We start from the raw sequence: 14,568 nt of genomic DNA, 5'->3' as shown, positions 1-14,568 counted from the left end.
GAAATCAAGGTGGATAGTGAGGTAGTTGATTCCAAGGCCAGGGTCCTGAACTTCAATAAAGGGAAGGCGATGGTCTGAGGCATGAGCTGGCTATGATGGACTGGTAAACATTACTGAAAGGAAGGACAGCGGATAGGCAATGACAGACATTCAACGAATGAAAACGTCAACCCCAAAAGTTCTTTGTTCTTATTTGGCGCAAAAGTAGAAAGGAAGCTGTGGCCAAACCATGGCTTACAAGGGAAATTAGAGGTAGTATTAGATTCAAAGAAGAGGCACACAAATTAGCAGGAAAAAGCAACAGACCCAAGGACTGGGAATAGTTTAAATTCAGCAAAGGCAGACCAAAGGATTGATTAGCAAGAGGAAAATTCAATATGAAAGTAAACTAGCGGGAAACGTAAAACTGACTGTAAAGGTTTCTATAGGTATGTAAAGAGAAAAAGATTGATAAAGACTAATGTAGGCCCCTTACAGTCAGAAACAGGGGAATCCATAATGGTGAACAAAGAAATGGCTGAGGAACTAAATTTGTACTTTGCTTCTGTCTTCACAAAGGAAGACACCTTCAGTGAGGAGCTGAAGGAAATTAGTATGAATAAAGAAATTATTCTGGTGAAATTAATGGGATTGAAGGCGGTTAACCTCCAAGGCTTGATAATCTTCATCCCAGAGTGCTCGAGGAAGTGGCCCTAGAAATAGCTGATCCAATGGTGGTCATTTTCCAAAATTCTTGAAACTCTGGAATTGTTTCTATAGATTGGAGGGTAGCCAGTATAACCCCGCTGTTCAAAAAGGCAGGTAGAGAGAAAACAGGGAACTGTAGACCAGTGTGCCGATGTCGGTAGTAGGGAATTTGCAAGAGTCCTTTATCAAGCATTTCATAACACAGCATTTGGAAAGTAATCAGAGAAAGTCAGCATGGATTGACAAAAGGGACATCACGCTCAACAAATCTACTACAATTCTCTGAAGATGTAATTGGTAGAGTTCACAGGGAGAACCAGTGGTTGTGGTATATTTAGATTTTCAGAAGGCTTTCAACAAGGTCTCACATAGCAGACTATGTAAAGTCAAAGCACATGGAATTGCGGGTAGTGTCTCGAGATACATAGAAAGCTGGTTAGCAGACAGGAAGCAAAACAGTGGAATAAATGGGTCTTTTTCCTGGATCTGTGCTCGAAGCCCAATTGTTCACGTTATATATTAATGATTTGGACAAAAGGACTAAATATATTATCTCCAAATTTGCAGATGATACAAAGTTGGGTGGGAGGGTGAGCTGCGAGAAGGATGCAGAAATCCTTCAGCAGGATTTGCACAGGCTGTGAGTGGGCATATGAATGACAGATGCAGTATAATGTGGATAAACATGAGGTTATCTGCTTTGGTAGCTAAATTAGTAAGGCAGATTATTATTTGAATGGGTGTCAATTGAGAAAGGTGGATACACAGCGAGATCTTGATATTCTTGTGCATTAGTCGCTGAAAGTAAGCACGCAGATACATCAAGCAGTAAAGAAGGCAAATGATATGTTGGCCTTCATAGCGAGAGGATTCAGCGAGACTATAACCTGGTATTGCAAGACTTCTTACGGAGAGGATTTTCGTATAGGAATATTCTACTACAATTTTATAGGGCATTGGTTAGGCTACACCTGGATTAGTATGCACAATTCTGGTGTCCTTATTTGAGGAAGGATATTATTACTATAGAGAGAGTGCAGCAAAGGTTTACCAGGCTGATTCCTGGGATGGCGGGACTCTCATGAGCAAAGATTATACTCATTGGAGTTTACAAGTGTGAGAGGGCATCTCGCAGAAACTTATAAAATTCTAACAGGATTAGACAGGGTAGATTCAGAAAGAATATTCCCGATGATGGGGGAGTCCATTCCCAGGGGGTCAAAGTTTGAGGATAAGGGGTAAACCTTTTAGGACTGAAGCAAGGAGAAATTTCTTCACCCAAAGAGTGGTAAATCTGTGAAATTCACTACCACAGAAAGTAGCTGAGACCAAAACGTTCTATAATTTCAAGAAGGAATTAGATATAGCTATTGGGCAAAAGGAATCAAGGGATATGGGGGGGCGGGGGGGGGGGGGGGAAGAGGCAGAGCTGAATGGCCTCCTCCTGCTTCTATTTTCTATGTATGTTGCTATGTAATTCAGGCACCACTTCGGGTTGGTCGCAATGTCCATCATGACCCTCATCCGCAAGAACCATAGATTTACCCCTGCGAGGATAGAGGCCTCCGTTTAAAAAGGTGGAGACAAGATGAAGGCGTACTGAAGGTAGGGAATCTATACAGAGACAGAGTAGCTACACTGGGGGAACTTACGGACAAGTTCCACCTTCCAAAATGGAACAAACTCCGATATATGCAAATAAGGAACTTCCTCCACAAGGAGGCAACAACGTTCCCCCAGCTACCAGGACACTCCCTGCTGGATAGACTTATGACCACAGATTGGGGGATGGGTAGCTGCACGGACACGTACGGGCAAATGCTGGAATAGGTACAGGCATCACTGGACGAGAAACGGGAGACTTGTCAGGAACAACTGGACAAGGAGACAGGGGGAGGACTCTGGATCAAAGCACTGCACAGGGCAAACTCCACCTCCTCATGCACAGGGCTGAGCCTAACGCAACTAAAGGTAGTGCACAGGGTACACTTGACCTGAACTCGCAGGAGTAGGTTATTTCTAAAGGCGGGGTACAACTGCGAACGGTGCCAGGGAGACCCGGCCAACCACATCCACACGTTCTGGCCCTGCCCCAGACTTGTCGGGTACTGGACCACTTATATCGAGGCCATGCCCAAGGTTGTTGGGGTGAGAGTGGAGCCATAGCCACTAGTGGCGGTCTTTGGGGTATCGGAACAGCCAGAACTCTTTATGGAGAAAGGGGCAGATACCCTAGCCTTTGCCTAGCTGATCGCCTGCCAGAGTCTCCTGCTCGGCTGGAGATCAGCTGCGCCATCGAAGGCGGAGACTGGCTTTTCAACTTCACAAAATTCCTTAAATTGGAAAGGATAAAATTCTCCATTTGGTGATCAGAGGAAGGCTTTCACCACATGGGGAAGCAATTCACAAGTCCGTTCCAAAACCTGTTTGTGACCAGCAGCCAACAAGGGAAGGGAGAGGTGGGGGGGCTGACAGAAACAGACAACGAGAGAAGGGGGGGGGGGGGGGGGGGGGGGGTTCCTTGCAATGTTATTAGAAATGCAAAACCAATAAAAATACTTTCAAAAATTCTGCCCCCCTTTAATTTTGTTTATTAACAGAACAGCAATTGATTTCTGGAATCCTATTAAAATTACATAAATGGGGAAAACTATGCCGAATCTCAAACTTTGCTCGGAGTTTATGCAACCATAATCTAATCTAAATGATCTATTTTATTTACGTGTTTACACGTTATCATAGCTTTTTAAAAACCTGGTTCTTGCACCCTCCGTCATCTTTCCTCCACTGAAGACAGGATTTGGGTTTCAATTTATAAAGAACCAATCATCCTCAGCATACTCCTCTATCTCATCTTCTATAGGTGGGGTAACTAATTTATGACACAATCAGACTATTTACATAATTAGAATAATTTATTTTGACTTTTATTTGTTCCCATTTTTCATTAGTCAAGCTGTCAAGTTCCACATTGGTCATAAACTTTCAATGATTAACAATTATACCTAAACTATTTCCACCATTGTTAACAGACACTTTAATCAGGCGCCTATGATTTCAGCACATTTTACATTGACTACAAAAACCCATCTACTGTACCCAGCTCTACTGTTTAATTTGTCCAGATAAACTTAAAAACTTAAATTATGCTCACCTCCCTTACATTTATCACTAGGCATTTATCACTCGGTCATTCTAACTTGATGCGAACAGCTCATTTACCCAAGAGATTGTTTCTTGTCATCTATCATGCTTACATAGTGTAACCCTAAGACTTATCGTCCATTCCTTTCTTTCTCCAAGGCATTGCTCTTTATTAGATGCACTGTAAAATGCATTGTTATTATTTTCAAAATGTCGATAGCAATTCAACATACTGAGGCTTTATGTTGTAGCTAACTATATTGAAGGGCTATCGGTGGGAATTGCTTACTTCTTTAAAATTATTCTCAATATGAATGATCAAATATTGCAAATATTTACCCAGTAGAGGGGAAACAGTGGCAGTGTGGTTAGCACTGCTGCCTCACGGCACCGAGATTCCAGGTTCGATCCTGACTCTGGGTCACTGTCCGTGTGGAGTTTGCACATTCTCCCCATCATTTGGGTGGCACAGCTCCAGGGTCCCAGGTTCAATTCCGGCTTTGGGTGACTGTGTGGAGTTTGCACTTTCTCCCAGTGTCTGCGTGGGTTTCCTCCCAGTGTCTGCGTGGGTTTCCTCCGGGTGCTCCGGTTTCCTCCCACAATCCAAAGATGTGCAGGTTAGGTGGATTGGCCATGATAAATTGCCCCTAACAGTGTCTAAAAGATTAGGTGGGGTGTAGGTTACAGGGATAGGGTGGATGCATGGGCTTAAGTAGGGTTCTCTTTCCAAGGGCCGATGCAGACTCGATGGGCCGAATGGCCTCCTTCTGCACTGTAAATTCTATGATCTATGATGATTAAGCAGCATTCTTTGTACTCCACCAAAATTAAATATTAAAAATGCATTTCCTCAGAACGGCAATCACACACTTCAACGTGCACAACAATACAGAGAACGAAGCTGAAGCAGTGTTGGCTTCTAAATAGTATCCAACAATAGATTATTGAATATCAGAAAGATGTCCGCAAGCGACTATTTATACAAAATCAAGCAGTTCTTCGTGACTTTGAAGCCCAAAATATTTGGAAATCCATACTATTTATTCAAGAAAACAGCAGTCACAACAATAATCAATCAAGCAGCTTTTATTTCTACATACTACCAAGGCTGACAAGTTTTCCATAAGCCTTTACCATTGTTTATATTTATAGATGAAGGGAAATGAGGACACTGGAAATTTAAAATCCTATTACACAGTCAGCCATAGCAGTGTCTTAAAATCTTAACTGATTTTTCTTAGTTTTATAGCTAAAACTATCAAATGTTGTATCTATTAAAATCATTTAATTGCAGTGTAGAAGTATAACTGATTGTAATGAAAATGAAAAAAAAAAATGAAAATCGCTTATTGTCACGAGTATATAGAATATATAGAATATTACAGCGCAGTAGCTTCAATGAAGTTACTGTGAAAATCCCCTAGTCGCCACATTCCGGCGCCTGTCCGGGAGGCTGGTACGGGAATCGAACCGTGCTGCTGGCCTGCTTGGTCTGCTTTAAAGGCCAGCGATTTAGTCCAGTGAGCTAAACCAGCCCCTATCGAGCTAAACCAGTAAAGACAAGATATAGATGATTTTTCAAAAATGTATTACTGGCATAAAATCAAGTAACAATTCCAACAATAAACAGTATCTTTATTGTCACGTCTAAACAATTTAACATAGACTGAACTCATTGCAAATCAGACCTCCGTAATTGCAATTTTCAATTTTAAAAAATCATAAAAACAAGATGCAAATATTAATTATTGTTTGCATTCAGGCAAGGGACTTGGGAAAGTGGGGGGGGGGGGGAAAGAGTATGCTCTAACTGGGGTGGGAGTCACATCAAATGGATGGCATACTTGGAATTCAAGTAAATGGGTACATGTGACTATGCTATTTAGCTTTGTCGCTGTAATGTTAGAATCCAACTGAACAGTAAGCTTCTACTTAATCCAAGTCAATTAATTCAAATTATCCGTAATTCAAAGCCTTGACAGGTTTAGCTCCATGACTATTTACAAAAGTTTTTATTTTGAAAGAAAAAAAAGCCTGCTCAACTTACCCTGCCACCTTCAAAGATTTGACCCCCTTCTCTTTGTTCTTGAGCATCCTATAAAACCATTTTATTTCATTCGCTCTTCTCATTCCCCTGACCAAAATGCATCACTTTACAGCTTTCTGCATTAAATTTCATGTAAACATGTCTGCCCATTTCACCAGACTGTTGTTATTCTCCTCCTATTAACCTCATTGTATCATGTCATCTGCAAACCTGGAAATTATGCCCTGTTTACCCAAATCCCTTAACCGTATATCAAAAAGAGCATACTGACCACTGGGACACCTCTATCTTTTTCTCTCCAGGCTACTCACCACTATTTTGCTTTCAGTCTCTTAGCCAATTTTGCATCTATGTTGCTCCTACTCCATTAATTCTATGCGTTTAAGGCAGCACGGTGACACAGTGGTTAGCTCAGCTGCCTACAGGGCTGAGGACTCGGGTTCAAATCCCGGCCCTGGGTCACTGTCCATGTCGAGTTTGCAGAGTCTCCCCGTGTCTAAGTGAGTTTCACCCCAATAACCCAAGGATGTGCAGGGTAGGTGGATTGGCCATGCTAAATTGCCCCTTAATTGGAAATAAAATAATTGGGTACTCTAAATTAAAAGAAATAATAATTCTATGTTTCAATTACCTCATTTTTTTCATATAATACCTCAAATTGTAATGAATGGATCAGCAAGCAACGAACTGAAGTAATTAAATATAGGGTTGTGTGGTTGCAATTTCCTCAAATGTTGAATGTCCAATCTCGACCATGCCATTGCGGGGAGGAAGCGCAAACTATGATATTTCTTGCAAGGGTGGAGGGAAGGGCTGCACCAAAATTTAAGTTCAGTATTTGTAATAGCCTCATCCTAATCCTCTTGGCCATTTAAAAGATGTGGAAACTACAAAAGAAGGAAGAGGAAAGAAACTCAGCAAGTCTTGTTTCTCAGGCCAAAGCTTATTCTTATTGTTTGGAATTGTCAAATGCAGTTGAATCAGTGTCACACGTAAATCCAAATGAAGTAATTATACTTAAATAAAGTAGTGCACAAACCAGAAAAAAAAAATCAATATGCATTCACAGTATTGAGAAGACTATGTAAAAAAGTGATTAAAGGCGATTGAATTCCTTTTTTACACCAGCTTCATTCAACCAGTATCAGAACAATAAAATATGTCAACAGAAAGAAAACACATTGTATGCGCAAAACACAAGTCTAATTATATAGATTTGGCTCTGCCAATAAAATGTCCAACATGGTACCTTCAAAAAGTCATTCTGCTCCACAACATAAACTGTTCCAAAGCAAACTGACAGTGGCAAGCCATGCCAATATTGAATTTTTCTGAGAACTACTTCATGTTGGAGCAGTTACTTGGCATAAGGAAATACAAAATAGCAGGTCACAACCCAGAGACAAAAACAAATGCCATCAAATATGGGGGTTTCCTCTCCTTTCCAATTGTTTCAATTGGGCGAGGAGAAGCAAGAGTCCTGTACTAAAAATACTGCCTCTTTATATTTTTACTAATAAACAAATTTAGTTTAGAAAAAATTGAATTTCTATGCAAAGGCGAATCATCAGGATTGTTTTGAACCTGCTGGCTACATATGACAATATTACTAGAATTCCAGATTAGTATCACATACAAATTTCAATGATACTTCAGATTTTTTGGTCAAAAACTAAAAACTTACCCACAGCATCAGTACTGTCAGCTCCACTTAAGTGAACACCTGATAAATGAACATTTCTGTTAAGTAAGCAGTAATTGAAAAACCAAAACCAATTTCTGTCTAAATACATATATGAATAAAATTCAATTTATTACACATTTGGCCATAGTTTCTAAACTGCAATTACTTTTGCAAGATTGCGATTATTTGAACACTGATATTACAGATAACTGTTTGAATAATTTACACTACACCAATAGAATTAAATAGCATAAATCACTGTACAACAAAAAGAAACTAATAGCTCAGGGTGAACGCCATATAAATTAATAAATTTTGTGGAAGCAGGTTTAGATAAAAAACAATCACCAGTAATTGTGTTGAAAATGTGCTGTTCTTATTTCGAAAAAAATGTAATTACACAAAGGGAAAGGAAAAAAAAACTAAGTTTAGAGAACAACACTCACGAGTATGTTGGGGGAACAAAGATGGTTAATATAAAATGGTAATCATCTGCCTTAGAATTTAATTTAAATCTATGTTTATGAGTAATTATAATCCTTGAACACCTCTTTTAGAAATGTCCCATGTCACCAGACTTATTTAGTACATAGGAAATGATGTGCACTTTTGTGAATTGACTTTAATGTTACACATGCATATACTTGGTGTATATTCTTTATTTACCTCAAATGATTCCAGCACCATAAAGAAACGCAACCACCAGTACCCGACTCTTTTATGCTCTATTTCTGTTCATTCAAAGGACTTTTTGCACTATAAAAACTGGAATCCTTCAACAATTTGAAACAAACAACTTTGAATTATGGGGTGACTCTGTATTCAAAATAATCTTATCAAATGAATCAGAGCTTGGAAGAACAAAGAAAATGACCTTTCAAGTACCCAATGATGTGCTTTACTGAGCTTGGGTGTGAAAAACAATATTGTATATGTGTGTAAAACAATCCACTTGCTCACACGTGCACACACACATACACAAAGTACAATTACTTTCAAGATCTACAGTACATTTAGCCTTTCATCTGAGGATTCATATCTAATGTGAATTCAAAATTCGGGACACAAAGAGCAAGACCTCCACACTGACTCTACACTTCAATAGCACCTTCCCATTTGTTTCAAATTCTACACCAATTTCTCCTTTCAACAAACTAATTTTAATATTTAAAGCTGCAGATTCTTCTGTACATTTTTTCCCTTTATTTCAGGGCATACATTGAAAATACTGCTCCCAGTCTCCCCTAAAGAGTACTGATTTGTAATATTTTATTTTTAAAATTGCTATTTGACATTATTAACTGTTCAGGTTGAACAAAGTTGGAATATGGGTGTCAAGCTGACCGAAGGAACCTAGAACAATTCTAACTTTGTAATGTATGAAATTGCTAATGAAGCCAGAGTGGTGTAATATTGCAGATCACATATTGGATGTGCTGTATTGGCCTGAAGTGAGAATTGAAGTAGGCACACCAAGAATCAAACATTCTGCCTATCTGGAATATCTATGCAAAGTCAGAACATGAACATAATAGATTGCAACCAGTCATTTCATAATAATGGTGAAAGAACAAAAATGTCATATAAAGTACAGTAATTATGTAAATAATAATGTTTACAGGTTATAAAACAGTGATAATTAAACCATTTTACATTTATTGCCCTGGAAGGGGAGTTAATGTTACAGCCTATCACACTGTTATCAGCCTGTGAATTATTCTGCTACTTTGTACAATTTTCAAAGGGAAAAACGTGTGAAAAGATGGAAACAAAATTCTCATAATGGAGCATGGGTGAAGTCTGCCAATATTAGTATAAAAGTCTCCACCTTTAGTCTGAGAAAATGATTTTAAAAATACATTGTGAACATGGTTGTAACAAACTGAATTAAATATCAATGTTTTTTCCTTCTGTTGCCTTAGTTCTTTTCCCAATCATCTTCCATCAGTGTCCTTGGGTTCTCGAAACTTCCACGAAAGGGAACAGTTTCTCTCTATCTACTTTGTCTCACAACTTTGAATCCTTTAATCAAATCTCCTCGCAACCTTCTGTTTGCTAAGGAGAACACGCCCAGCTTCTCCAATGCACCCCTCATCCTCAGAAACATTCTCCTAAATCTTTTCTGGACCCTAATGTGGTGGCCAGAATTGGGCATAATAAGTGGAGGATGAACCATTATTTCTTAAAGGTTCAACATAACTTCCTTGTTCTTTGTAATCTATGCCTCTAATTATAAAATCAAGGATCCTATATGCCTTATTAACCATTTTCTGAATCTACCCTGCCACCTGCAACAATTTATGTGCATTTACCCTTGGTTGTACCATTGATTCCACACCGCCTCTCCTTGCTCTTCCTCCTAAAATTCATCACTTCACACTTCTCTGCATCAAGTTTATCTGCCATGAATCTGCTCATTCCATCAGCTTGTCTATATCCTCTTGAAGTTTAAAACTATCCTTCCAAGTAAGTTTTATGTCATCTGAAAACTTTTGAAATTACGGTCTGTACACCCAAGTCTATGTCATCAATATATGTCAAGAAAGCAGTCATCCTTGTACTCACCAGAGAAATCCCACTGTATACCTCCTCCAGTCTGAAAAACAACTGTACACCTCTATTTCTGTTCCCTGTCAATCAACGAAACGTTCACCTCTATTTCTGTTTCCTGTCACTCAACGAACTTTGTATCCATACTGCCACATTCCCTTTTATTCCATGGGCTTCAACTTTGCTGGGATGCCCATCATGTCACTTTATCAAATACAGGGATGAGAATAGCCAAAGACAAAAAGGTCTGAAATTCTTTTATGACAAGAAATCACGTATTAATAGCCATTTATGACAAGGAATCACGTATTAATAGCCACTTCAAATGGGTGGAACTGTTACAATTTCAAGTGGATAGAAACACCAGTTTTCTCTTTGCTTTTCTGATCTTGCCATTAAGATTATGACCTAATGGATTGGTATAAAATCACCAAAGTGAGCTCAACATTTCAGCATTAAATACAGTTTGCGCATTTAATACAGAACAAATCTACATTAATAACAGAATATGACATTGCTGGGTTAGTTATACGTAAAGCAAAGCAAAGGATTATGGCAGTGCTTCACAAACTATTTTACAATGTAACCCCATTTTAATTTGCCAACATCGTCTCAAGAGCAATTAGGAATGGGCAAAGGTGGACTTGCCAGTAATGTCCACATCCTATGAAGTAATATATAGATATAAAAAAAAACACTTGAAACATATGACCCCCAGATGCCAGCAAAAAAATAAACAGCAATAAAAAAGCATAGTAACACTTGGTTTGCTATTATTGAAGTTTGCATATTACAGATCAACATTAATTAGGACACATAAATATGCAAATCTGTTTTTGAAGCAATTTGCAAAAATATTATTTTATGTACTTGCCAAACTCTTCATTTTCCATCCATTGTGACAGAAGACTCAGTGAAGCTCTTCTACCCCCCCCCCCACCCACACACATTGTAAACAGCTCGTCACCACCACCCCCCCCCCACCACCACCAAATGCCTCTTTAAGTACACACACATATACACACACACACACACAGTCCCCTCGCTAATACTCCACCTCTTCAATCAGCTCCCCGCTCATTTCCTCCCTCCCAACTCACCCACACTCACTCATCTCCTCCTTCACCTTGCCCAGATGTGGGGGAGCTGGGGTGATAAAGTAACAGTAATGATGATGGATAAAAGAGAAGTATTAATTAAATTAGACTCAAATCCTAAACCTTTATAAAACATTATTGATTTGGTAGAAAAATACCAGGGCCTGCATCCCAGCCATAGCCCAGCTCCTTCTTTCCCTTCCCAATCAGCCCTTGCTACTCCCTACTGGTCCCAGATCACAGCCACCAGGTCTCGGTTATGCTACACCCCCAACTCCCCCATCCTCAGACCAGCCTACAGGCCTCAATGGAATATCATGCTCCAAAAATCAGAATACTGCCAAGCGATGGAAATTCCCCTGCAAACATCTTTTTGAATATATATGCCACAGCAACTCTGTCACAAAAAGTTACTTAAACATGATTTGCCTTGAATAAATCTGCGCTGGTTTTCCTTAATTAATCCATACTTGCCTGACTGACTGTTAATTTTCTTTGTTCGTTTTGTTTCAGGGGAGCAGGAATAATCCAGGAAGTTATAGGCCGGTGAGCCTTACGTCAGTGGTAGGAAAATTATTGGAGAAGATTCTCAGGGGCAGGATTTACTCACATTTGGAAACAGATGGACTTATTGGTGATAGGCAGCATGATTTTATGATGGGGAGGTCGTGTCTCACTTGCTTGATTGAGTTCTTTGAAGAAGTGACTAAGATGATTGATGAAGGAAGGGCAATGGATGTTGTCTGCATGGACTTCAGTAAAGCCTTTGACAAGGTCCCTCATGGCAGACTGCTACAAAAGGCAAAGTCACACAGGATCAGAGGCAGGCTGGAAAGATGTGTTCAGAACTGGCTCTATCATAGAAGACAGGGTAGCGGTGAAAGGGTGCTTTTCTGAATGGAAGGCTGTGATTTGGAGGAAAATGATGAGCAATTTTGTGGACAACACAAAGATTGGTGGAGTTGCAGATGGTGAAGAGGATTGTCAGAGGATACAATAGGATATAGATCGGTTGCAGACTTGCCGGAGAAATGGCAGATGGAATTTAATCCGGTAAATGAGGTAATGCATTTTGGAAGGTCTAATACAGGTGGGAATTAAATAGTAATTAGAGCTTTGACAGGCAGAGAGATCTGGACGTACAGGTCCACAGATCACTGAAAGTGGCAACGCAGGTGGATAAGGTAGTCAAGAAGGCATACGGCATGCTTGCCTTCATTGGTCGGAGCATTGAGTATAAAAACTGGCAAGCCATGCTGCAGCCGTACAGAACCTTAGTTACGCCACATTTGGAATACTGCGTACAATTCTGGTCGCCACATTACCAAAGGATGCTTTTCAGATTGCACAGAAGAGGTTCACCAGGATGCTGCCTGATCTGGAGGGTATTAGCTATGAGGAGAGGTTGGATAGACTTGGGATTGTTTTCACTGGAATGATGGAAGTTAAGAGACGACCTGTCAGAGATTTACAAAATTATGAGTGGCATGGACAGTGGATAGTCAGACATATTCCCAGGGGAGAAAAGTCAATTACTAGGGAACATAGGTTTAAAGCGCGAGGGGGAAAGTTTAGAGGAGATGTGCAAGGCAAGGTTTTTTTACGCAGAGGGTGGCGAGTGCCTGGAACGCGCTGCCAGAAGTGGAAGCAGATGCTAGAGCGATATTTAAGAGGCATCTTGACGAATACATGAATAGGATGTGAATAGAGGGATACGAACCCCCGAATGGCAGAAGGTTTTCTATTGTAAAAGCTTTCCCATCACTGAGCTTAAACTGACTGGTCGAAAGTTTCTGGGCTTACACTCTTTCAACAACTGTGTAACTTTTGCAGTTCTCCAGTCACTACCCTGATATTTAAAAAATATATATTTTATTCCAAATATAAAATTCTTACATACATGCGCTAACTATAATCTAGTTTATCATTTTTATTTGAACAAAGTAACAGCAACAACCCAAAATCCCCTATCAGCCCCACTATCCCCGCCCCATCCCCCTAACTGTTGGCCACACAGGTCCTTAAAAGAAAGTGATGAATGGCTACCCCTATATTTAAGAATGATTGGATAATTAATTAGCCAGTAACTCATCTCATCTGATCCTGGTGACTTATCAACTTTTGAGCACAGCTAGCTCTTCTAATACATTCTCTTTAGCTATGTATGGCTCATTCTGTATCTCAGGTACCTCTTCTTTCCTTGATGAAAACAGATACAAAATACTATTTCCATTCTCTTCATCTGTAGACCCCCCTTTTTGGTCCCAAATTAGTACACTCCAGCTCTTACTACCATTATATTATTTACATGCCTTTAGAAAACTGTGTCTTTTATGTTAGCTGCCAGTCTCTTCTGATACTTCCTCTTTACCTGCTTCACTAATTTCCCTTTTCACTTCCCCTCTGAACCGTCTATATTCAGCCTTGTTCTCAATCTGACATCTGCCTTTTTCTGTGTCATCTCACTATCATCCAGGGAGTTCTGGCATTGCTTGCCCTACCTTTCTGCCAGGGGGAATGAAGCTTGACTGTATCCAAACCATTTCCTCTTCAAAAGGCAACCTATGGTTCTGTTACAATTTTGCCTGCCAATCTTTAACTCCAATTTACCTGGGACAGATCCATCTTCCTCCTCGTCCCGCTGTACAGCTGAGCCACTTGTGTTGTGATCGAATTTGGACTGGCTGCATTTCTTAGACAGACCACTCCCAACAGTATTTAGAGCTGAATACAAGTTGCCGAGTGAAATGCACTCAGGACTCCTGCACTACCTGATTGACCTTTCCTGACTGTCTGGTAATCACCTATTCCCTTTCTGCTTCCACAACCTACAGCTGCATGGCATTCAGAAAACAGAAAACCTGGAGCTTAAGCTCATCCAGCAGATAACTCCTGCATGTGTGACTTTCCAGGATATAACAAGCATTCTGGAGTACCCACAGGGAGCAGGATGAACATTTCATTGATTGAGGTGGCTTGCCATGCCTCCACTTACTGAATACTAACTATATTTAACAGAAGTAGAACTTAACTTTAAAAACAAACTTAACATTTAAAATCAAATGTAATTATTCGAGTTCCTTATTTTACATCCTTAACTCAATATTTACCCTCTATAATGATCTTAGTTCCCTCAGGTTCTGCTGCTCCTTCCGCGCCACATTGATTCTGGCATAATTCTCAATTTCTGCCTGTGCTCCTGCTGATCATGAGTTTGGTCTTGCACAGCATCATTTATCCAACTCCACTCAGATCAGATCAGATCAGATCTTGTGTTTGCTCTGTTGTTGCCCCTTTTATCCCACTCCATTCTTGCCCAGCTCTCATTCTTCCTGGTCTGCGGCCTGCTCTGCTGCCAC

The 14,568-nt window shown here is 40.0% G+C and overlaps 1 protein-coding gene across 2 annotated transcripts in view; it reads right to left on the bottom strand.

The window, feature by feature from the left end:
• LOC119967303 (histone deacetylase 2-like) overlaps window positions 1-14,568 on the bottom strand; it is a 94,400-nt gene that overhangs the window by 63,564 nt on the left and 16,268 nt on the right. Inside the window, exon 2 of one of the 2 annotated variants that reach the window (XM_038799649.1) lies at window positions 7,563-7,601. The exons of the other annotated variant lie outside the window; for it this stretch is intronic. Within the exon in view, the coding sequence (XP_038655577.1) occupies window positions 7,563-7,601 (39 nt within the window). The remainder of the gene's footprint in view (window positions 1-7,562; window positions 7,602-14,568) is intronic. 2 annotated transcript variants of the gene reach the window in all.

The sequence above is a fragment of the Scyliorhinus canicula genome, chromosome 6 (genome assembly GCF_902713615.1).
Source record: "Scyliorhinus canicula chromosome 6, sScyCan1.1, whole genome shotgun sequence".
Classification (NCBI taxonomy): Eukaryota; Metazoa; Chordata; class Chondrichthyes; order Carcharhiniformes; family Scyliorhinidae; genus Scyliorhinus; species Scyliorhinus canicula.
This window is presented reverse-complemented; position numbering and strand designations above follow the sequence as displayed.